Source organism: Scyliorhinus torazame, chromosome 4, assembly GCF_047496885.1.
Source record: "Scyliorhinus torazame isolate Kashiwa2021f chromosome 4, sScyTor2.1, whole genome shotgun sequence".
Taxonomy (NCBI): Eukaryota; Metazoa; Chordata; class Chondrichthyes; order Carcharhiniformes; family Scyliorhinidae; genus Scyliorhinus; species Scyliorhinus torazame.
In genome coordinates this window covers 311,812,637-311,836,825 of record NC_092710.1, presented here as the reverse complement: position 1 = coordinate 311,836,825, position 24,189 = coordinate 311,812,637, and the positions used below count along the sequence as shown (strand labels likewise).

Below are 24,189 nucleotides of genomic sequence, written 5' to 3'. Positions count from 1 at the left end.
TGAAAGTTAAGTGGATGGACATCTATTGTAAATATCTAGCTGTTCATGTGCCCGCTGATTGTAAAATTGGATATTTTAAACTTAAAATGAGGTCTGATGTGATACCCTATTACTGTTGGAAACGATGAGAGCTTATTGAGGCATTAGATGGGTCCATGAGCTTAAAGCAACTACTAGATGGAGAATTGTGGTTTAGTTTCCCGAGTACATGGCAAAAAACTCACTGGATCTCGAGGCAAATATGGCCACTGGCAAAGGTTAAGAAAGTTGGAACTGATACTGAAGGAGCCTGAATCTGAATTAAGAAAGTTGGAAAAAATTCCAAAAATGTAACTATCTCCAAGAGAAATGGTTTTATCATCTCTAATTTGTGACTAACTTAAAATTGCAAATCCAATTTAGAATAAATGTGTAGCACAGTCCAATGTGCATAAGCTGAAGGCTCTTTTCTTCTGGTAGATGCTATAATGGACATGTTTCAGGCACCGGTGATCCCTGCGTTGCCACAACGGGAAGAAAATGGAAGTGTGTTTGCAGAGGATCAAATGGAGGTAGAGGAAACAGATTCCAAAACATTTTGTAAAAAGGATGGTAAGTCAAAGCGAGTTTTATCTATCTTGCGTTTGCTTGTCATAGTTCGAGCTATTTAATTTTTTTTAGGGGTGCTTCTTTTAGTTCCTCGGCCTGTCTTGTCAGACTGGACTGTACCCCTCTAACTTAGTGTTTTCTGTACATTTAACCAAGTTTTATTTATTTTATGAATCCATTTGTTGCCTACACTAGTTATTATTTTGCCAAATGTTTATCTTAGACAAATAATAAAAAAGATAAATTAGTCCATGGGATGTGGGATTCGCTAGCTAGACCAACATTTGTTGCCCATCGCCTAATTGTCCTTGAGACAGTGGTGGTGATCCACCTCTGAACCACTGCAGTCTCATGTCTATAGTTAGCCATGTTTGTATCATCGCCATCTTTTTTTGGTTTCTAGTCCAGTGAGATCTCCCCTGCATATAACAAGCTGATGTGATGTTGAGATTTGCCTCAATTTTATTTCTGATTTCATCTAGAATCCTCATCTCTCCTTGGGTATTAATGGATTTCCAGTGCTGGGGCAGAGCTAGGAACTCCAATCCAGTGCTGTCAAAACCCATTGTTTGATTGTACAATGTGCCTTTATTAAATGCTGAATGTGATTTCAAATTTGTCATTGCCTTTTACCCCATATGTATCCTCTTTTTATCCTTTCATGAGATGTGGCATCGCTAGCAAGGCCAGGAATTGTTTCCAAGTGGCCTTAAGGTGGTGATGAATTGCCTTCTTGAGCCGCTGCAGTCCATCCTCCATCCTGCAATTGTCTTTCAGCCATGGGTTAACATCTGACATTTCATCTTCGGAACCTCGGTTACAATTCAACCCATGCTAATGGAATGCCTGCCTTTTTTGTATCATCCTATATAAAAGTTTGTAGTGCGCATGAATCAGAGTACAAAATAATTATAACAAGGCATTCCCCACTTCAACTCGATCATAAAAATGACTGGTATATTTGTAAACTGCAAAACTTAAATGTCACAAAACCCTATATAATATTAATGAGTTGAAATGAAGACTCCTTGCATAATTGCCTATAGGTGTCATGCATGCTCACGGAGTCAGAAATCTATGGGTTTAACTTTGCACCAGGTGTCAGCGCAGCAAGTTTTCCACTGAGTGAAAGGGTCTTGGGTGGCAGGATTATTCCAAAGACTTGAGGACATGAAATTTGCTGATATTTCAAAGCCATTCGGAAGGAATGCTACACTGTTGGAGATGTCATCGTTTGATAACATTTACTTAGACCGTGTCTGTCCTTTCAGGTGGACATAAAAGATCCCATGACAGTTATGAATGTGCATTAGGAGTTCTCCAATTTTTTCTTTTAATTGACACTGATTAGCTTGGGCATTTATCCCACTGCTGTTTGCGTGTCATTTGTACAGATTGGCTGCCATGTTTCCCTTTGTTACAACAGTTGCCTTGAGGTAATCAAAAGTGTTACATCAATGCGGGGTTTCTTGTTTTTCATTTATTCACTTCCCTAATATTTTGTTACAATGGTATAATAATCCTCAAGACCCACAGGGATGACCCAATTGATCTCCCTGTGGGGCTCATGGAGAGCAAGGGCGGAGAGAATTCTAAAATGTCTCTTTTTAGAAGGTTTGAGGCCTTTGACACTTGTGGAAAATTAGACCCAGTGTACAGAATGGATGCGGTATTTCTTCCAGGCAAAATCTGTTGCAGGAGACTATTGTCAAAAGGTAATACTTCTGACCGCCTGCAGAGCCCCAACTTTCAATGTGATCAAAAGCCTTACCTACCTGGCAGCCCCAGATTCAAAGACCTTTAATAAGCTTGTAGTGCATGTTGTAGACCATTACGACCCCAAACCATCGATGATCGTGCAGAAATACCGGTTCAACACCGCCGGGAGAATCCCGGGGAATTGGTCACTGAATTCCTTTTTTTAAAAAACCAAAACAATTTAGAGTAATCAATTATTTTTTCCAATTAAGGGGCAATTTAGCATGGCCAATCCACCTGCACATCTTTTGGGCTGTAGGGGTGAGACCCATGCAGACAGGGGGAGAATGTACAACTGCACATGGACAGTTACCCAGGGCTGGGATCTAACCCAGGTCATCGGCGCCATGAGAGAGCACTGCTAACCACTCCGCCACCGTGCTACCCTTGGTCATGGAATTCCTGACCAACCTTCGTTAGCTTGCCGAACACGACTTGGCCATCCCTTCCGGAGGTGTTACAAGACTGTCCAGTGCGTGGCATTAATAACATGGCAACCCAACTATTGGCAGAACCGTCCTTGGATCTAAAAAAATGGCCGTAGAATTATCCCTCTCACATGAAAACATGGAAAAGGGAGTCCCGGAACTCCAAGACTACATAATAGACATGGATGTACATAGTGCTGGCTGCCCCCCATTCCGGTGAGCTACGCCTGTTGCTGCCCCCCCTCCCCACCCACTCCCAAATCCGTGGCCAAGGAGCCACTGCAGCCTGACGAAACACCTTCCCTGTGGTCCAGGAAGAGGATTCGCAACGGCTACACTTGTGGTCACAGAAACCATAGGGGCCAGGAATGCCAGAATCAACAACTACCTCGGGCCAGATCTCTACAGTTAGCTCAGCCCAATGAGGGTGATTGCATGCAACTAAATTGCATTATGGCACCAATGATCCCCATCAAGATAACCATCCAGTTGGATGCTGACCTGTTGGATATGGAAATGGATACAGGGGATGCTGTCTCTCTCATTGGACAAAAAACATACAGGAACATTTGTTCGGGGATCCAGCACATGAGCCAAAGAGTCACTAAGGCACAGCTGGAGATGTGTACCGGAGAACCATTAACCATTATTAGGACAACGGCGACTCCAGTTACTGATAGGCAACAATCAGTTCAACTGCCATTGCTAGTGGTGCAGGGGTTGAAACCTAGTCTCCTGGGTCTCGAGTGGCTACAAAGACTCTGCTTAGATTGGCAACAGATGATTAGAATGGGTACAGGCGAATTATATGGGTGTCACGTTAGCACAGTTGTTTCACTGCGCCAGGGTCCAAGGTTCGATTCCCGGCTTGAGTTACTGTGCGGAGTCTGCACGTTCTCCCTGTGTCTGCGTCGATTTCCTCCGGGTGCTCCGGTTTTCTCCCACAAGTCCCGAAAGATGTGCTGTTGGTAATTTGGACATTCTGAATTCTCCCTGAATGTACCCAAACAGGCGCTAGAATGTGGCGACTGGATGCTTTTTACAGTGACTTAATTGCAGTGTTAATGTAAGCCTACTTGTGACAATAAAGATTATTATCATTATATCTGGGGAAATACCCAAGAGATAATGGAGGCCATGACCAAACTTTACATGGACCCAGAGTATTTGAGGGACCGTCCAGTTCCATATGCCCTGCTGTCAATGGTGGGCGACAAGCTGAGCCAGCTGGAGAACTTGGGGATTATTGGTCCAGTCCAGGTGGTGCTCAGACCAGGCAAGACCATCCGCTTGACTGGCAACTATAAAATGACGGTCAACAAAGCCTCCTGTTTGGATAGGTATTGAATGTCACGTGGAAGACCTATATGCAAAGTTGGCAAACCTCGCCCTAACCTAGGAAACTGCATCGGCTACACTTTCTACTAATTGGATATGAGCCATGCGTACCTCCTTCTGGAATTGGACGCGGCGTGCAGGAAATATGTGGCCATTATTACCCACAGGGATCGTATGAATACACCGGGCTCCCATTTGGAGTATCATCAGCCTGTGCAATCTTCCAGGGGTTATGGCGAGAGCATCCTTAAGATATCCCCAGGGTGATGGTCAACCTGGACGCTGCATTGATTACAGGAGCCTCCAAGAAGGAACACCTGAATAACTTGGGAGAAATTCTCTGCCGTTTGTCTGAGGTAGGTGTCTGCCTGGAAAGGAGCAAGTGCATCTTGCAGGCAAGAGAGATCATATAGCTGGGACATCAGGTTGAGAAGGACGGTTTGCACCCGGTGGAAGAGAAAATCCAAGCTATTAAGGGGGCCAGAGAATACAACATTGGGCCCTTCTCCCGGGATCAGATCGGGATCACTGCGGCAACTCTGCGATCGATCGCTCAGCGACCCTCCTGACACCCGTCTGCGATCCACACTTTGAAAACCCTGCATTACACTATGAAGCTTGTTTTTGAAATGGTTGGGTAGGAGCCATCGACAGTGCTATCAAGCGGTACTTACTCAGCATTAAACTGCTCACGGACACTTGGTTTGGTTCCGCCAGGGTAACTCGGCTCCCAACCTTAATACAACCTTGGTTCAAACATGGACAAAAAACCTGAATGCCAGAGGTGAGGTGCGAGTGATTGCCCTTGACATCAAGTCAGCATTTGACTGAGTATGACATCATGAAGCCCCAGCTAAACTGGAGTCATATAGGAATCGGGGAAATATCTCTGCTGGTTGGAGTCCTACCTGGCACAAAGGAAGATGGTTGTGTTGTTGGAGGTCAATCATTTCAGCTTCAGGACATTATTACAAGAGTTCCTCAAGGTAGTGTCCTAGACCTAACAATCTTCAGCTGTTTCATCAATTACCTCCCATGATAAGGTCAGAATTGGGGATGTTCGCAGATGACTTCACAAGTTCAACACCATTCATGACTCAGATAATGAAGCAGTCTATATCCAAATGCAGCAAGACCTGGACAATATCCAAGCTTGGGCTGACAAGTGGCAAGTTACAACCACACAAATGCCAGGCAATGACCATCTTCTACAAGAGAGTCTCTAACCATCACCCATGACATTCAGTGGCATTACCATCACAGAATCCCCCACAATCAACATCCAGGGTATTATCATTGATCAGAAACTGAACTGGACTGGCCACATTAATACTGTGGCTACCGGGGCAGGTCAAAGGCTAGGAATTCCAAGGTGAGTAACTCACCTGACCCCCTCCCAAAGCCTGTCCACCATCTACAAGGCACAAGCCCAGAGTGTAATTAAATACTCTCCACTTCCCTGGATGAGTGCGGCTCCAGCAACACTCGGAAAGCTCAGCACCATCCAGGACAAAGCCCGCCTGATTGCTCCCCCTTCCACAAACAATCAAATCCTCCACCAATGAACAGTGGTAACCATCTACAAGATGCACTACACTAACTCATCAAGCTTCCTGAGACAGCACCTTCCAAACCCATAACCACTACCATCTAGAAGGACAAGAGCAGCAGATACCTGGGAACAGCACCACCTGGAGGTTTCCCTCGAAGTCACTCACCATCCTGACTCCGTTCCTTCACTAACCTAGAACATACAGTGCAGAAGGAGGCCATTCGGCCCATCGAGTCAATACTGATCCACTTAAGCCCTCAGTTTCACCCTATCCCCGTAACCCAATAATCCTTCCTAACCATTTTGGTCATTAAGGGCAATTTATCATGGCCAATCCACCTAATCTGCCGTCTTTGGACTGTGGGAGGAAACAGGAGCACCCGGAGGAAACCAACGCAGACACGGGGAGATGTGCAGACTCCTCACAGACAGTGACCCAGCGGGAATCGAACCTGGGACCCTGGCTGTGAAACTAGCCACTTGTGCTACCATGCTGCCCAATGCTACCGTGCTGTCCCGTGGGCCAAAATCCTGGAAATCCTTTCCTAACGGCACTGTGGGTGTAACTACACCTCTGACTGCAGCGGTTTAAGAAGGCAGCTCACCACCACCTTCTGAAGGGCAACTAGGGATGGGCAATAAATGCTGGCCTAACCAGCGGCCCCCATATCCCATAAGTGAACCTTTAAAAAAGAACCTGGTGAGGACATTCCTGTTTATGATGAAGATCGCTGTTTGGTACTTTCTCAGAATAATGTAGCTGAGCACTAAGCATTGGCACTGTAATACTTCACACTGTCTTTTCTCATTTCATGCATAAGGTTCTCATTAGCAAAGTATATGTAGTCACAAAATCTTCAGAAAACACAGTTTATTTTCTAGTCAAAAGAAAAGGCTGCAACGCAGCATACAGCATATAGTTACCAACCAGGATTTACCAGTCATGCCGTCCCAATCCAGGTCAGCATTTAAGGATTGATTTCATGAGCCCCAGCTGCTAAACCTCAGCCCATCAGCGGGGGAGCTCTTATTCCACGAGACCCATGGGGAAATCAATTATGTTGTCCCTCTGGGTCTCATGAGGGTCATTACAGGAACATAGATCTTGGTGGAAATTTCTGGAAGTGTTCTGTGACTAGTTTCATTTGAATAACGCCCCCTAATTTTTTTGCCTCCATTTATTTCCTCAAGACAACCATCAATCCATGGAAACTCAGGGTATGAATTTTGCTCCACCTTCCACTTTTCAGTTTTCTATCTTTGAAGATGATGCCGGTGGTGTAAATAGGTATGTCGAGCAGTATCTTATAACTTTATTTTTTGAAAATCTGTAACCAGTTTGACTCTTGTTAATTAGCATTGTGATGTTGCAGCATACAAAATGACTTGAATAGTAAACCTGCAGAATCGAAGCCATGGGGAGAATTGTCTGAGAAACCGTTCACTGCTAGTAAAGCAAAGGTAAGACTTCTGTTTTTTTGCTGCCCTACCAAAGTGCTTCACACACATTGAATTATTTCTTGGAACATAGCAATGCAGCAGCTATGTTGTAACAACAATTAAATAAATGACCTGTTCGTTTATGGTGGTGGTGGTTCAAGAAGAAATGTTACTAGGACACTTGGGATACTAGGTACCATGGGATCTTTAATGTCCTTTTATGAATCACAGAACAGGCAGATCTAGTACGTTTGACAGTGCCACATTCCTTTAGTAATGCAATGAAATATCAGCTTAGATTATGTTTTTCAGTTCTGTAATTGCGGTTGAACCCAAACTTTCTAACAACAGAAACAAAATTGAGGCTAACGTGAAACTAATGTGGCTGTAAGAGAAGCGTATTAATTTTCTAACCATCTTCCAAGTGTTTGGTATAAATCACAAAGAAGAAATGCCCTAGTCAAAATATCCTAGTATCCTTTCATTGGAAAGCAGAAACAACGTTTTTAGGTTGTTTCAGGTTTCCAATGAAAGTTCATCAACTTGAAAGATTATCTATTCCAGCCTCCACACATGCTGCCTGACCTGCTGAGTATTTCCTGAATTTATTTTATAAGTTGGCATTTTCTGCCGTAGAAGTAACTAGGACATATTTCATCACTGCTTGCTATATATATTTTCCTGTTGAAAATGTATTGAGTATTTTCATAACTCTATTGGTTGAAATCACTTTGTGATGTCACATAGTCATTATGATATCATAAATTGCCCCCAACACGCTCCCCACTGTGTGTCTCTCTTTCATCCTCCCAACCAAGAATGAGGAATAAAAAGCCTTAAAATAATTTTCTGTTACACACCTGTAACAGAATGTAAAAATGTCCAGTAAACCAGCAATAATGTTTTAATTCTGTGTTAGGGAAAATTCTAGATCTTGTAACTTATTTTGCAAAGTATGAAATTTACTTTTTAAAAAAAACTTTTGCTCAGTGTACAGATGATCGTGCTATTTGGGCTGCTTGTGATAACAGAACCCTGGCAATCAATCCCAATGATACAGCGGATTTTGGCTTTGTAGCCCCACTAGCATCGACTCCGTTCTATGGGGTACCATCACAGCCGAAGCAAGATTCGGAGGATTACAGCGAAGGTAAGAATATGTTTTATGGTGTCAACTTCAAGCAGTGAGTGAAATACAAACAAAATAAAGAACAAAGAAATGTACAGCACAGGAACAGGCCCTTCGGCCCTCCGAGCCAGTGCCGACCATGCTGCCCGACTAAACTACAATCTTCTACACTTCCTGGGTCCGTATCCCTCTATTCCCATCCTATTCATGTATTTGTCAAGATGCCCCTTAAATGTCACTATCATCCCTGCTTCCACCACCTCCTCCGGTAGCGAGTTCCAGGCACCCACTACCCTCTGCGTAAAAAGACTTGCCTCGTACATCTACTCTAAACCTTGCCCCTCTCACCTTAAACCTATGTCCCCTAGTAATTGACCCCTCTACTCCGGGGAAAAGCCTTTGACTATCCACTCTGTCTATGCCCCTCATAATTTTGTAGACCTCTATCAGGTCGCCCCTCAACCTCCTTCGTTCCAGTGAGAACAAACCAAGTTTATTCAACCGCTCCTCATAGCTAATGCCCTCCATACCAGGCAACATTCTGGTAAATCTCTTCTGCACCCTCTCTAAAGCCTCCACATCCTTCTGGTAGCGTGGTGACCAGAATTGAACACTATACTCCAAGTGTGGCCTAGCTAAGGTTCTATACAGCTGCAACATGACTTGCCAATTCTTATACTCAATGCCCCGGCCAATGAAGGCAAGCATGCCGTATGCCTTCTTGACTACCTTCTCCACCTGTGTTGCCCCTTTCAGTGACCTGTGGACCTGTACTCTTGGATCTCTCTGACTTTCAATACTCTTGAGGGTTCTACCATTCACTGTATATTCCCTACCTGCATTAGACCTTCCAAAATGCATTACCTCACATTTGTCCGGATTAAACTCCATCTGCCATCTCTCCGCCCAAGTCTCCAAACAATCTAAATCCTGCTGTATCCTCTGACAGTCCTCATCGCTATCCGCACTTCCACCAACCTTTGTGTCGTCTGCAAACTTACTAATCAGACCAGTTACATTTTCCTCCAAATCATTTATATATACTACAAACAGCAAAGGTCCCAGCACTGATCCCTGTGGAACGCCACTGGTCACAGCCCTCCAATTAGAAAAGCATCCTTCCATTGCTACTCTCTGCCTTCTATGACCTAGCCAGTTCTGTATCCACCTTGCCAGCTCACCCCTGATCCCGTGTGACTTCACCTTTTGTACTAGTCTACCATGAGGGACCTTGTCAAAGGCCTTACTGAAGTCCATATAGACAACATCCCCTGCCCTACCTGCATCAATCATCTTTGTGACCTCCTCGAAAAACTCTATCAAGTTAGTGAGACACGACCTCCCCTTCACAGAACCATGCTGCCTCTCACTAATAGGTCCATTTGCTTCCAAATGGGAGTGGATCCTGTCTCGAAGAATTCTCTCCAGTAATTTCCCTACCACTGAAGTAAGGCTCACCGGCCTGTAGTTCCCTGGATTATCCTTGCTACCCTTCTTAAACAGAGGAACAACATTGGCTATTCTCCAGTCCTCCGGGACATCACCTGAAGACGGTGAGGATCCAAAGATTTCTGTCAAGGCCTCAGCAATTTCCTCTCCAGCTTCCTTCAGTATTCTGGGGTAGATCCCATCAGGCCCTGGGGACTTATCTACCATAATATTTTTTAAGACACCCAACACCTCGTCTTTTTGGATCTCAATGTGACCCAGGCTATCTACACACCCTTCTCCAGACTCAACATCTACCAATTCCTTCTCTTTGGTGAATACTGATGCAAAGTATTCATTTAGTACCTCGTCCATTTCCTTTGACTCCACACATCGATTCCCTTGCCTATCCTTCAGTGGGCCAACCCTTTCTCTGGCTACCCTCTTGCTTTTAAAAGCCATGGGATTTTCCTTAACCCTATTTGCCAATGACTTTTCGTGACCCCTTCTAGCCCTCCTGACTCCTTGCTTAAGTTCCTTCCTACTTTCCTAATATTCCACACAGGCTTCGTCTGTTCTCAGCCTTCTAGCCCTGACAATTGCCTCCTTTTTCTTTTTGACGAGGCCTACAATATCTCTTGTTATCCAAGGTTCCCGAAAATTGCCGTATTTATCCTCCTTCCTCACAGGAACATGCCGGTCCTGAATTCCTTTCAACTGACACTTGAAAGCCTCCCACATGTCAGATGTTGATTTGCCCTCAAACATCCGCCCCAAATCTAGGTTCTTCAGTTCCCAACTAATATTGTTATAATTAGCCTTCCCCCAATTTAGCACATTCATCCTAGGACCACTCTTATCCTTGTCCACCAGCACTTTAAAACTTACTGAATTGTGGTCACTGTTCCCGAAATGCTCCCCTACTGAAACATCTACCACCTGGCCGGGCTCATTCCCCAATACCAGGTCCAGTACCGCCCCTTCCCTAGTTGGACTGTCAACATATTGTTTTAAGAAGCCCTCCTGGATGCTCCTTACAAACTCCACCCCGTCTAAAGCCCCTGGCACTAAGTGAGTCCCAGTCAATATTGGGGAAGTTGAAGTCTCCCATCACCACAACCCTGTTGTTTTTACTCTTTTCCAAAATCTGTCTACCTATCTGCTCCTCTATCTCTCGCTGGCTGTTGGGAGGCCTGTAGTAAACCCCCAACATTGTGACTGCACCCTTCTTATTCCTGATCTCTACCCATATAGCCTCATTGCCCTCTGAGGTGTCCTCCCGCAGTACAGCTGTGATATTCTCCCTAACCAGTAGCGCAACTCCGCCACCCCCCCCTTTTACACCCCCCTCTATCCCGCCTGAAACATCTAAATCCTGGAACGTTTAGCTGCCAATCCTGACCTTCCCTCAACCAGGTCTCTGTAATGGCAACAACATCATAGTTCCAAGTACTAATCCAAGCTCTAAGCTCATCTGCCTTACCCGTAATACTTCTTGCATTAAAACATATGCACTTCAGGCCACCAGACGCGCTGTGTTCAGCAACTTCTCCCTGTCTGCTCTACCTCAGAGCCCCACTGTCCCTATTCCCTAGTTCTCCCTCAATGCTCTCACCTTCTGACCTATTGCTCCCGTGCCCACACCCCTGCCATACTAGTTTAAACCCTCCCGTGTGACAGTAGCCCATGTAATACAGCTATCCCTTGTTCAACACTTCTAATGTAACCCTAAACAAAATGCAAAGAAAAAATCAATTTCTCCTAAGAAAACATGTAATAATGGTGGGGTATATTCTCGACCCGTAACTTTTACATTAAAAACCTGTTGCTGCCTTGAACCTAATTAGCCAAAACTCATCTTACTAATGTAGCAACTCTTTCGCCTAACCATTCGCTCGCAACCTCCATGAATCCATCTGTTGGCTGCCTTTCCGACCTGCCCAACCATTCCCCAACGCTCAGGAGAGGGATGAAGCAAGCAAGAGGGGCTGAGAGTGGTGGGCCGGGGAGCAGAAAATAAGAAGGTCAAGGGTAGCACAGTAGCCTTGTGGATAGCACAATTGCTTCACAGCTCCAGGGTCCCAGGTTCGATTCCGGCTTGGGTCACTGTCTGTGCGGAGTCTGCACATCCTCCCCGTGTGTGCGTGGGTTTCCTCCGGGTGCTCCGATTTCCTCCCACAGTCCAAAGATGTGCAGGTTAGGTGGATTGGCCATGATAAATTGCCCTTAGTGTCCAGGATTGCCCTTAGTGTTGGGTGGGGTTACTGGGTTATGGGGATAGGGTGGCGGTGTTGACCTTGGGTGGGGTGCTCTTTCCAGGAGCTGGTGCAGACTCGATGGGCCGAATGGCCTCCTTCTGCACTGTAAATTCTATGGAGCAAAGCAGTGAGGTGGAGGTTCGGGAGAGGAAAGCAGTGAGCAGAAGGGTTGGGAGACGGAAGTGGTGATCTGGAGGGTTGGGGAGGAAGCAAAATGGCAGTTTCTTTCTAAAAAGACTGAGCTAAAAATAAATTATGAGGCAGTACATTCAAGGAATGTCCCTAATTTACAAGAGTCTTAAAATGAGGTTTGCTAGTGTCACACGGGAGGATTTAAACTAGTTTGGCAGGTGGGTGAGAACCAAAGCAAAGGTGAATTAACTGAAGGGGAACTAGAGAATAGGGCCAGCAAGACTCTGAGGAAGAGCACGCAGGGAGTGCTTTCTGATCAAAGAGGGTCTGGTGGACTGAAGTGCATTTGTTTCAATGCGAGAAGTGTAAAAGGTAAAGCAGATGAACTTGGAGCTTCGATTAGTACTTGATGATGTTACCGCTACAGAGTCTTGATTAAGGGAAGGACAGGATTGGAGCTTAACGTTCCAGGATACAGATGTTTCAGGCAGGATAGAGAGGGAGATAAAAAGGGTGGTGGAGTTGCACTACTAGTTAAGGAAAATATCACAGCTGTACTGCGGAAGGACACCTCAGAGAGCTCATACAGCGAGGCAGTACGGGTAAAGCTCAGGAACAGGAAGGGTGTAGTTACAATGTGGGGGGTTTATTATCGCCTCCCAACAGCCAGCCGGAGATGGAGGAACAGATATTTTGGCAAGGTGTAAAAGTAACAGGATTGTTGTGGTGAGTGATTTTTAACTTCGCTTATATTGACTGGGACTCACTTAGTGCTAGGAGCGTAGATGGGGCAGAGTTTGCAAGGAGCATCCAGGAGGGTTTCTTGAAACAGTATGTAGATAGTCCAACTAGGGAAGGGGCCATACTGGACGTGGTATTTGGGGAATGAGCCCGGCCAGGTGGTCGACATTTCAGTAGGGGAGCAATTTGGGAACAGTGAGCCCAATTCAGTAAGCTTTAAGTTACTGATGGATAAAGATAAGTGTAGTCCTCCGGTGAAGGTGCTAAAATGGGGGAAGGCGAATTACAACATTATTAGGCCGGAACTGAAGAATGTAGATTGGGAGCAGATGTTGAGGGAAAATCAACATGTGGCATGTGGCAGGTTTTCAAGTGTATGTTGATAGAAATTCAGGACCAGTACGTTGCTGTAGGGCTGAAGGATAAGTATGGCAAGTTTCAGGAACTTGAGGTCAGAGGTAGGTTCTTTACGCAAAGAGTAGTGCGGCCGTGGAATGCCCTACCTGCTACAGTAGTGAACTCGCCAACATTGAGGGCATTTAAAAGTTTATTGGATAAACATATGGATGATAATGGCATAGTGTAGGTTAGATGGCTTTTGTTTCGGTGCAACATCGTGGGCCGAAGGGCCTGTACTGCGCTGTATTGTTCTATGTTCTATGAACCTTGGATAACGAGAGATATTGTGAGCCTGGTCAATAAGAAAAAGGAAGCATTTTTCAAGGCTATGAGGCTTGGAACACACAAAGCAAGTGTGGAATACAAGGAAAGTAGAAAGAAACTTAAGCAAGGAGTCAGGAGAGCTAAAAGGTGTCACTAAAAGTCATTTTTCTATGGTCGCGAACGAGACTCCCGGAAGGTATGTTGCCTCCCGGGTACCAGGGCCAGGGATGTCTCGGATCGTGTCTTCAGGATCCTTAAGGGGGAGGGGGAGCTGCCAGAAGTCGTGGTGCACATTGGTACCAACGACGTAGGTAGGAAAAGGGGTGTGGATGTAATAAATAAGTTTAGGGAGTTAGGCTGGACATTAAAAGCCAGGACAGACAGAGTTGCCATCTCTGGTTTGTTGCCGGTGCCACGTGATAGCGAGGCTAGGAATAGGGAGAGAGTGCAGTTGAACACGTGGCTGCAGAAATGCTGCAGGAGGGAGGGCTTAAGGTATTTGGATAATTGGAGCACATTCTGGGGAAGGTGGGAGCTGTACAAACAGGATGGGTTGCATCCGAACCAGAGGGGCACCAATATCCTGGGAGGGAGGTTTTCTAGTACTCTTTGGGAGGGTTTAAACTAATTTGGCAGGGGAATGGGAACCGGATTTGTAGTCCAGCAACTAAGGTAGCCGATGTTCAGGACGTCAAAGCATGCAGTGGGGAAGGTGACACTGACAAAGGAGAATACTTGCAGGCATAGAGATGGGTTGAAGTGTGTATACTTCAACGCAAGAATCATCAGGAATAAGGTTGGTGAACTTAAGGCATGGATCGGTACTTGGGAGTACGATGTGGTGGCCATCAAGTAAACTTGGATAGAAGAGGGGCAGAAATGGTTGTTGGAGGTTCCTGGTTAGAGATGTTTCAATAAGATTAGGGAGGGTGGTAAAAGTGGTGGGGGGGGGGGGGGGGTTGCATTGTTAATTAGAGATAGTATAACAGCTGCAGAAAGGCAGTTCGAGGAGGATCTGTCTACTGAGGTAGTATGGGTTGAAGTCAGAAATAGGAAAGGAGCAGTCTCCTTGTTAGGAGTTTTCTATAGGCCCCCCAATAGCAGCAGAGATGTGGAGGAACAGATTGGGAAACAGATTTTGGAAAGGTGCCGAAGTCATAGGGTAGTAGTCATGGGTGACTTTAACTTCCCAACCATTGAGTGGAAACTCTTTAGATCAAATAGTTTGGATGGGGTGGTGCTTGTGCAGTGTGTCCAGGAAGCTTTTCTAACACAGTATGTAGATTGTCTGACCAGAGGGGAGGCCATATTGGATTTGGTACTTGGTAATGAACCAGGGCAAATGATAGATTTGTTAGTGGGGGAGCATTTTGGAGATAGTGACCACTATCTTCTGTGACTTTCACTTTAGTAATGGAGAGGGATAGGTGTGTGCAACAGGGAGGGGGAAGGGTAAATACGATGCTGTCAGCCAAGAACTGAAGTGCATAAGTTGGGAACATAGGCTGTCAGGGAAGGACACAATTGAAATGTGGAACTTGTTCAAGGAACAGCTACTCCGTGTCCTTGATATGTATGTCCCTGTCGGGCAGGGAAGAGATGGTCGAGTGAGGGAACCATGGTTGACAAGAGAGGTTGAATGTCTTGTTAAGGAGGAAAAAGGATACTTATGTAAGGCTGAGGAAACCAGGTTCAGAAAGGGAGCTGGAGGGATACAAGATAGCCAGGAGGGAACTGAAGAAAGGGATTAGGAGAGCTAAGAGAGGGCATGAAAAATCTTTGGCGGGTAGGATCAAGGAAAACCCCAAGGCCTTTTACACATATGTGAGAAATATGAGAATGACTAGAGCGAGGGTAGGTCCGATCAAAGACAGTAGAGGGAGATTGTGTATTGAGTCTGAAGAGGTAGGAGAGGTCTTGAACGAGTACTTTTCTTCAGTATTTACGAATGAGAGAGGCCATATTTTTGGAGAGGACAGTGTGAAACAGACTGGTAAGCTTGAGGAGATACTTGTTAGGAAGGAAGATGTGTTGGGCATTTTGAAAAACTTGAGGATAGACGAGTTCCCCGGGCCTGATGGGATATATCCAAGGATTCTATAGGAAGCAAGAGATGAAATTGCAGAGCCGTTGGCAATGTTCTTTTCGTCCGCACTGTCAGCAGGGGTGGTACCAGGGGATTGGAGAGCGGCGAATGTTGTGCCGCTGTTCAAAAAAGGGAATAGGGATAACCCTGGGACACAGAAAATGCCTTCGACAGAGTCGAATGGAAGTACCTCCTCGAGGGTTGGGATAGGGATGCAAAATGTTGGAAGGGCATCCGAAGAGGAGACGGAGAGCCTAGAGTTTCTCTCTCTGCGGTTGACCTGCTCCTTTATGTCTCAAAGCCACAGGAGGGACTGAAGGCAATACTGCAGATCCTGAAAGAGATCACAGGGCAAACACAATGCAAACTTGACTGGGTGAGGGGGAGGGCGAGAAAAGGGAAGAGGGACACACGAGGAGGGTGGGTGACGGAAGGGACTACAGGCCACGTCAGTAGGCGGTGAAATGTCCATAAATTAAATCAAGGGAAGGATACGATAAACCTTTCTGGATAATACATTTTTTGCCGAGTTAATTTATTGTATGTAATTGTTGATAAATGTGGAAAACGGCAATAAAATGATTTTCAGGGGGGAAAAAAAACATTTTAGTTGCCACAGTACCAGAAGGATGTGGAGGCTTCGGAGAGTGTACAGAAAAGATTTACCTGGTATGGGGGGCATTGGCTATGAGGAGAGGTTGGAGACACCTGGCTTGTTCTTGCTGGAATGGGGAAGATTGAGGGGCGACCTGATAGATGTCAACAAGATTGAGGGGCATGGACAGAGTGGATAGTCAGAAGCTTTTTCCCAGGGTGGAAGAGTCAATTACTAAGCGGCATATGTTTAAAGTGCGAGGGGCAAGGTTTAAAGGCAATGCACGAGGCAAGTTTTTTTACACAGAGGGTGGTGGAATCCTGGAACTCTCTTCTGGGGGAGGTAGTGGAAGCAGATACGATAGTGACTTTTAAGGGGCGCCTTGACAAATACATGAATAGGATGGGAATAGAGGGATATGGTCCCCCGAAGGGTCGGGTGATTTAGGTTAGGTGGGCAGCACGGTTGGTGCAGGCTTGGAGAGTCAAAGAGCCTCTTTCTGTGCTGTAATTTTCTTTGTTCTGTGAAAAAATGCTATTAGCATGCACATTAAAAGTGAATGCTTGTATAGTATATAATCAATTAAAATAGGATTATTTTCAGATAATCATTTTATTTTCCCCCAGAAAATACACAACTTAACAACGATGGGCACGTGGCTCTTCACTCATCCAAGGAGGAGATCTTTCAGCTTAGCAAAATCAGAAAAATTAGGTAAGAACTGTGAACACCAAGGGGTGCTTTATCTATTAGGTTTTGGTAACTCTTTGAAAATCGGTCATTATATTTTTGGGAATTTATTTAATTAACTGTAATGAATTATCAGAAGATACTTATGCAATCAGTGTAAGTATTTAATAGTTGTAATGGTTGATGTGATTGTTTCTTATATTACATGAACCAATTCCTGTAGTATTGCCGAAAAAGTTGTCAGTAACTTTTTTCCTTAACTCGCGTTTTTGAATCAAAACAATTTTATTGGCGATCAAGTAATCTCTTTATTTCTTCCACCTCCAAACATTTTTTTTTTTTACAGTCCTATTCAGGATCTGAAACCAGAATCAATCAATAGCATATCAATCCCTGCTGTTGACCCTAGCATTAATTGTCAGGATATATCCAATGAGCCACCAATCTCTGTAGAGTATCAGATGATTGAAGAGGAACAAGAACCATGCAGCCTTCTTACTCTTGAAGAGTGTCTCAAACCTGAACAGTCATTTTGCTGTCTTGAGGAAATGTACTGCAGTGATCGACAGTTTGAGGAGCCAGTTGAAACCCCAACAGAAACTGGTAAATGTAACCATCCACACCACTCTTCCTATAACTAGGGAAGTTATTGTTGTGCAAGTGTAATGGAATATCACCTATTTTAAAACGTTGCCATAGGTACTTGTATTAATTGAAATATTTTGAAGTGTTTGATTAGCTTTGTGTTGCTGTGTTCTTTCTCAAATTAACATCTAAACAGCCTGCATTTGTACAAAACCATTAATATAAAAATGTCCCAAAACATTTCACGCTTGGAAGTGGACAATGTAGTAAGACATGAAGAGAGAGATTTAGAAATGAATTTTGAGAAGACTTTTAAAGGAAGGCGGGTAAGTGGAAGGCAGACATTTAGGGAATAGTATGGGCAGCACGGTAGCCTTGTGGATAGCACAATTGCTTCACAGCTCCAGGGTCCCAGGTTCGATTCCGGCTTGGGTCACTGTCTGTGCGGAGTCTGCACATCCTCCCCGTGTGTGCGTGGGTTTCCTCCGGGTGCTCCGGTTTCCTCCCACAGTCCAAAGATGAGCAGGTTAGGTGGATTGGCCATGATAAATTGCCCTTAGTGTCCAAAATTGCCCTTAGTGTTGGGTGGGGCTACTGGGTTATGGGGATAGGGTGGCGGTGTTGACCTTGGGTAGGGTGCTCTTTCCAAGAGCCGGTGCAGACTTGATGGGCCGAATGGCCTCCTTCTGCACTGTAAATTCTATGATGATAATCTATGATGTATGCAGTAAAGTTGACTAAATACTCTGTCATGATGAAAGCTAGAAGTGATTATAGGTGCAGCAAAATTTTGGAAACTTTGTATTTGGCAGATAGTGCTACTTTTGATTCTACAAGTTCCATTTCTGGGCACAGTAGTGTACTGATTTTAGCAGTAGGCTAAGAACCCAGTTATGAGTTACAATGCCATCATGACGAGTATAAAATTTAGTTCTGTAAATGGCAATTTGTGAACTAGCACCAGGAATTAAAATCCCCGGGTGGAATGTTTCAGTGGTTAGCACTGGGACTAATGCGCTGAGGACCCGGGTTCGAATCCCGGCCCTGGGTCACTGTCCGTGTGGAGTTTGCACATTCTCCCCAAGTCTGCGTGGGCTTCACCCCCAAAGATGTGCAGGTTAGGTGGATTGGCCACGCTAAATTGCCCCTTAATTGAGAAAAATATAATTGGGTACTCTAAATATATTTTAAAAAATGAAAATTCCTCTGATCACCCGACTCAATATCAAAATTTGCCGAAGACAAAAAGATATTAGGTGCTGTTTAGCAACCCCGTTGCGCCTGCTGCCGAGGATTGTCAGAGGATACAACAGGATATCGATAGGTTGGAGACTTGGACATAGATGGAATTTAATCCGGTCAAAAGCGAGCTGATGCATTTTGGAGAATCAAATCTAGGTATGAAATATACTGTAAATGGCAGAACCCTTAGGAACAGTTGGATCTGGGCGTGCAAGTCCACAGTTCCCTAAAAGTGGCAACACTGGTGGCGAAGGTGATTAAGAAGGCATATGGCATGCTTGCCTTCTTCAGCCGGGGCATTGAGTACAGGAGTTGGGAAATCATGATGCAGCTATATAAAAGCTTGGTTAGGCCACATTTGGAATATTGCTTGCAGTTCTGGTCACCACATTGTCAGAAGGACGTGGCAGTGAGGAGAGGTTGAATAAACTAGGATTGTTTTCACTGGAAAGACGGAGGCTGAGGGGAGACCTGATAAAGGTCTACAAAATTATGAGAAGCATAGAGAGGGTGGGTAGTCAGAGACTTTTCCAAGGGTGGAAATGTCGATTACAAGGGGGCACAGGTTCACGGTGAGAGGGGGAAAGTTTAAGAGGGATGTATGGGTAAAGGTTTTCATGCATCGAGTGATGGGTGCCTGGAACACACTGCCAAAGGATGTAGTGGAATCAGGTACATTAATAACATTTAAGAGTCTGGATGGGTACATGAATAGGGAGGAAATAGAGGGATACGGACAGAGTAAGGGTCAAAATATTTGTTTTAGACATCATGATCGATCGGCACAGGCTTGGAGGGCCGAAGAGCCTGTTCCTGTGCTGCATGTTTCTTTGTTCATTGAGTTGCACCTGGCTTGGATGAATTGTGTGTGAGTTCATGCTGGACGTCAGGCTGATCACGGGTCCCACCCCCCTCGTGCTTGATCTGGATCACTCTCCTTTGCTGGGCTTGAATGGCTCATTTAAATACCCAGACGCAGGATTCACTCGGCGCTGCAGCCGCTGAGAATCACCTGGCCAAACTCCCGAAAGCGTACTTAAAATGCTTTAAATGAAATGTTTGTAAATGTCAGGAATACAGTTATTTACATCATTATTTACATCTTTAATAAAAAATTACAGATTTGTATTGAATTCCAATTTCACCATCTGCCACGGTGGATTCAATCCCGAGACCCCAGGGTCTCTGGATTGCTAGTCCAGTGACAATACCATTATGCCACTGTCTCCTGGACAATATGCCTATCGTCAGACCAAATCAATAAGGATCTTATGCAGAATCTTATCAAATTATTTTTGAAATCTATATGCATAACATCCACATTTCCTTCATCAGTGCACTGCATTATATCCTCAAAGGACTCTTTATCAGACGTTATTCACCTTTTACAAACCCGTGCTGGTGTCTTTAATTAACACTCATTTTTCCCAAGTGAGAATTAATTTTTATCCCATACAATTACAACTGGAGGTTTATTGACTACCTATGTTTGGCTGACTGGTTTATAATATTTTTTTCCTTAATTAAACAGCATCTCCGTTTAACTTTTTAAAACCATTTCCAGCTTGAGGAATGCAGCATGTCTTTGCCAATAGCTCAGACAAACAATGGTGTATCTCTGAAAAGTGTACAAGTTTTTAATCTATAATAAAATGAAGCCTGATCGTTGGTAGTACGGAACAGGAGCAGGCTCGAAGGTCTGATTTGCCTATTTCTCCTAATTCCTTTGGAACCATGTTAATGCAATAATACAATTTTAACTTGTTGTCTAGAATACAAAAGTTGCAGTCTCTGAGTGGAATGGATCATTGGCTCATTTCTTTTTAGTCCCATTGGATCTTGCATTTGAGTGGTGTAATATACTTCTGGTTTAGGATATATTTTAAGTCCTGGCGCTCATATTGATTTGTATCTGTATTGGTCATTCAAAACAAGAATATCTGGAGTTAACAAATATCATTTGACTGAAATATCATATTTTAAATACATGAAAGTGAACAATAGAATGTTATGAAAACTTGTGTTTTTTACCTCTCATTGTCCAGGTTTAATCATTAAGAATCCTTGGGACAAGAATCTTATCAGTGAACTTCTGTCAAATTTAACCAAACCATTGAGTTCCTATGGCTCTTTTTTAACTTGGATGGACAATATGCCTATCGTCAGACCAAAAATCAACCTTTCCTTAGGTAAACACATTAGTAATTTTTTTAGTTTAATTGTATTTCCATATGTACCTTCTCAGAGCAAAATGTAGTATATGCAACTTTGCATCTCATTCTTTTCCTGTGAGTAGGAACCTTTTTTTTTCCAGTTTGCACGCCAGTGTATTTATTTTCTATGTCTGTTTCTTTGCGTGGGAAAGGACCTGGGTTTAACTTGCTATTATTCCCTGATGGCTAAGCTACAATGTAAGGTGATTAAAGATAAAATAGTGAGAAAATATTTCCCCAGGTGGGTGAGTTCAGAATAAGGGGCATAGCTATTAAAATTTGAGCTGGGCAATTTGGTAGTAATGTCAGGAAGAACCTCTTTTCACAAAAGAGTAGTGGAAATTTGGAAATCACTCCGCAACAATACTTGAGGGTGATCAATTCAAAATTATAATTTGGGATTAATGTTTTTTTTTTAGGTAAGGATTTTGAGGGATATTGCAACCAAGGTGGGTAAATGAAGTAGATCTTCTGAATTAGGAGCAGGAATAGGCCCATCGATAAAATCAAATTGCTGCGGATGCTGGAATCTGAAACCAAAAGAGAAAATGCTGCAAATTCTCAGCAGGTCTAGCAGCATCTGTAGGGAGAGAAAAGAGCTAACGTTTCGAGTCCAGATGACCCTTTGTCAAAGGTAGGCCCACCGAACCTGCTCTGCCATTTAATAAGATTATAGCTAATTTAATTGTAACCTCCTGCCTCCCCCCTTGTTAATCAAAAATCTAGCTACCTCTGCCTTTAACAATATTCAACGACTGCTTCCACCACCTTTTGAGGAAGGAATTCCAAAGACCCAATCCTTTGAGAGAAAACATTTCTCCCCACTCTTCTTAAATTGGGCAACCCCTTACTTTTAAACCATGCCCTCTAGTTCTAGATTCTCCCACAAGAGGAAACATATTCTCCACCTCCACCCTGTCAATCCCCTCAGGATATTCTAAAATCAAGTCACCTCTTACTCTTCTAAACTTTAGTGCATGCAAACCTAGGCTGTCCAGCCTCCCCATAAGATAACCCACCCATTCCATGTATTAGTCTAGTAAACCCTCTCTGAACTGCATTTGCATTCTTCCTTAAATAGGCCTCCGTGCGCCAGGAGGATGACGGTTTGATTGCTGGCACTGCAGTGGAAAGTGCGCATGTGCGAGACCATCAACTGCCTGCATGCGCATTTGGGCCCCTGATACATCACAATTCTGGCTCCTATCCTTTGTAATTAAAGGTTAATTAAAAGCGTTTGTCTATTTTTGTACACAACATCCTTCAGGCCATCTGACCCTTCACATGTTTCGTTTTTATTGCTGTCTCCCAATTTTTATTGCTTACTCCACTTTTAAGGTAGATCCGTGTCTTTTTTTTTTTTTTATTCGTTCACCTGCGAACATCCCTACTTCTGATCTTATGATGCAAGGAAGGTCATCGATAAAGTAGCTGAAGATGGTTGGACCTAGGACACTACACTGAGGGAGACCTGCAATGATGTCCCAGGAATGAGATGGTTGCCCTCTAACCATCACAACCATCTTCCTTTGTGCTTGGTGTGACTTCAGCCATGGAGTTTTTTCTCCCTTTACTCCCATTGACTTCCGCTTTTCCAGGGCTCCTTAATACCATACTTAAATACTGCCTTGATGTCAACATCAGTCACTCTCATTTCACCTCAACTCTTTTGCCTGTGGATCAAGGCTGTAATGAGGTGAGGAACTGAGTGGATCTAGCAGGACGCAAACAGTGCCAGTGAGCAGATTATTGCTTAGTAAGTGCCTCTTGACTGTCCAAAACGAGGTAGCCTCAACTGCTCCACTGGGCAAGGAATTCCACTGATTCATGACCTTTTGGGTGAAGAAGTTCCTCCTCAACTCAGTCCTAAACCCGCTCCCCCTTATTTTGAGGCTATTCCCTCTAGTTCTAGTTTCACCTGCCAGTGGAAACAACCTCCCTGTTTCTTTCCTATCTATTCCCTTCAAAATTTTATGTTTGTATAAGCCCCCCCCCCATCATTCTTCTAAATTCCAATAATTCTAGTCCCAGTCTGTGTCTCCTCTGCACACCCTCCAGTGCCAGTACATCCTTTCTCAAGTAAGAAGCCCAAAACTGTACACAGTACTCCAGGTGTGACCTCACCACCCTATACAACATAACCTCCCTGCTTTTAAACTCCATCCCTCTAGCAACGAATGTCGCTGGGTTAAAATCCTGGAACTGTCCCTAACAGCACCATGGGTGAACCTACAACACATGGACTGCATTGGTTTAAGAAGGTAGCTCACCCCACCTTCTCGAGAGAAATTATGATGGGCAATGAATGCTGGCATAGCCAGCGACACGTGTGAATTAATAATTTTTTTAATCCACTTGGCACTTCTGGCTGACGATTCCAAATGCTACTGATGTGCTGGGCTCCCCCATCATTGAAGATGGGGATATTTGTGGAGCTGCCTTTTCCAGCTAGTTGTTTATTCATGACTGCTGGCAGGACTGAAGAGCTCAGATGTGATCTGTTGGTTGTGGGATCAGTTAGCTCTAGCTCTAGCTCTAGTGGATCAATGGTTAGCACTGCTGCTTCACAGAGTCAGGGACCCAGTTTCAATTCTTGGGTGACTATGTGGAGTTTGCACAATCTCACTGTATCTGTGTGGGTTTCCTCTGGGTGCTCCTGTTTCCTTCCATAGTCCAAAGATGTGTAGGTTAGGTTATGGCCGTAGGTAGAGTGCTCTTTCAGAGAGTCAGTGCAAACTCGATAGGCTGAATGTCCTCCTGCACTGTAGGGAATCAATGGTTCTGTTGCATGCTCCTTCTGCTCTGGCATGTAAGTAGTGTGTTGTTATCTTACTTTGAGTAACATAAGCCGCTACTTGCTGTAGGTGCTGTTGAAGAATACTCCAAACTTCGAGGTAAGTTGAACGTATTTATTGAGTGGTGTTATGACGGTAATACTTGCTACACACATCTTGCTCTCTAGGTTTCTGCCAGTGGAAGGGGGTGAGGGCCTGTGTGTCTTGTCTTTTAGAGTGGTCGTGTGATGCCCTCTTGTGGGGATGCCACCACTGGGTGTTCTGATTACCCATTGGTTGTGTCTGGTTCTGATTACCCATTGGTTACATGTCTGCATATCATTACAAGTAGTGCTGTATTGTAGATTCACCAGGTTGACACCTTGTTTTTAAGCATGCCTCGTGCCGTGCCTGGCATTCCCTCCTGCACTCTTCATTTAATGAGGATTGATTCTACAGCATGTTGGTAATGGAAGAGTGTGGGATATGCTGGCCATGAGGTTGCTGATAGTGGTCGTATGCAATTCTACTACTGTTGATGTCCCACAG

General features: G+C 44.4%; 1 protein-coding gene across 6 annotated transcripts in view; it reads left to right on the top strand.

Moving 5' to 3' along the window:
• Positions 1-24,189, top strand: part of bub1 (BUB1 mitotic checkpoint serine/threonine kinase) — a 128,808-nt gene that overhangs the window by 73,828 nt on the left and 30,791 nt on the right. For all 6 annotated transcript variants that reach the window (XM_072500068.1, XM_072500071.1, XM_072500069.1 and 3 more), the window contains 7 exons: positions 460-591; positions 6,856-6,952; positions 7,038-7,125; positions 8,095-8,254; positions 16,763-16,850; positions 17,173-17,429; positions 20,699-20,842. In XM_072500068.1, the coding sequence (XP_072356169.1) occupies positions 460-591; positions 6,856-6,952; positions 7,038-7,125; positions 8,095-8,254; positions 16,763-16,850; positions 17,173-17,429; positions 20,699-20,842 (966 nt within the window). The remainder of the gene's footprint in view (positions 1-459; positions 592-6,855; positions 6,953-7,037; positions 7,126-8,094; positions 8,255-16,762; positions 16,851-17,172; positions 17,430-20,698; positions 20,843-24,189) is intronic.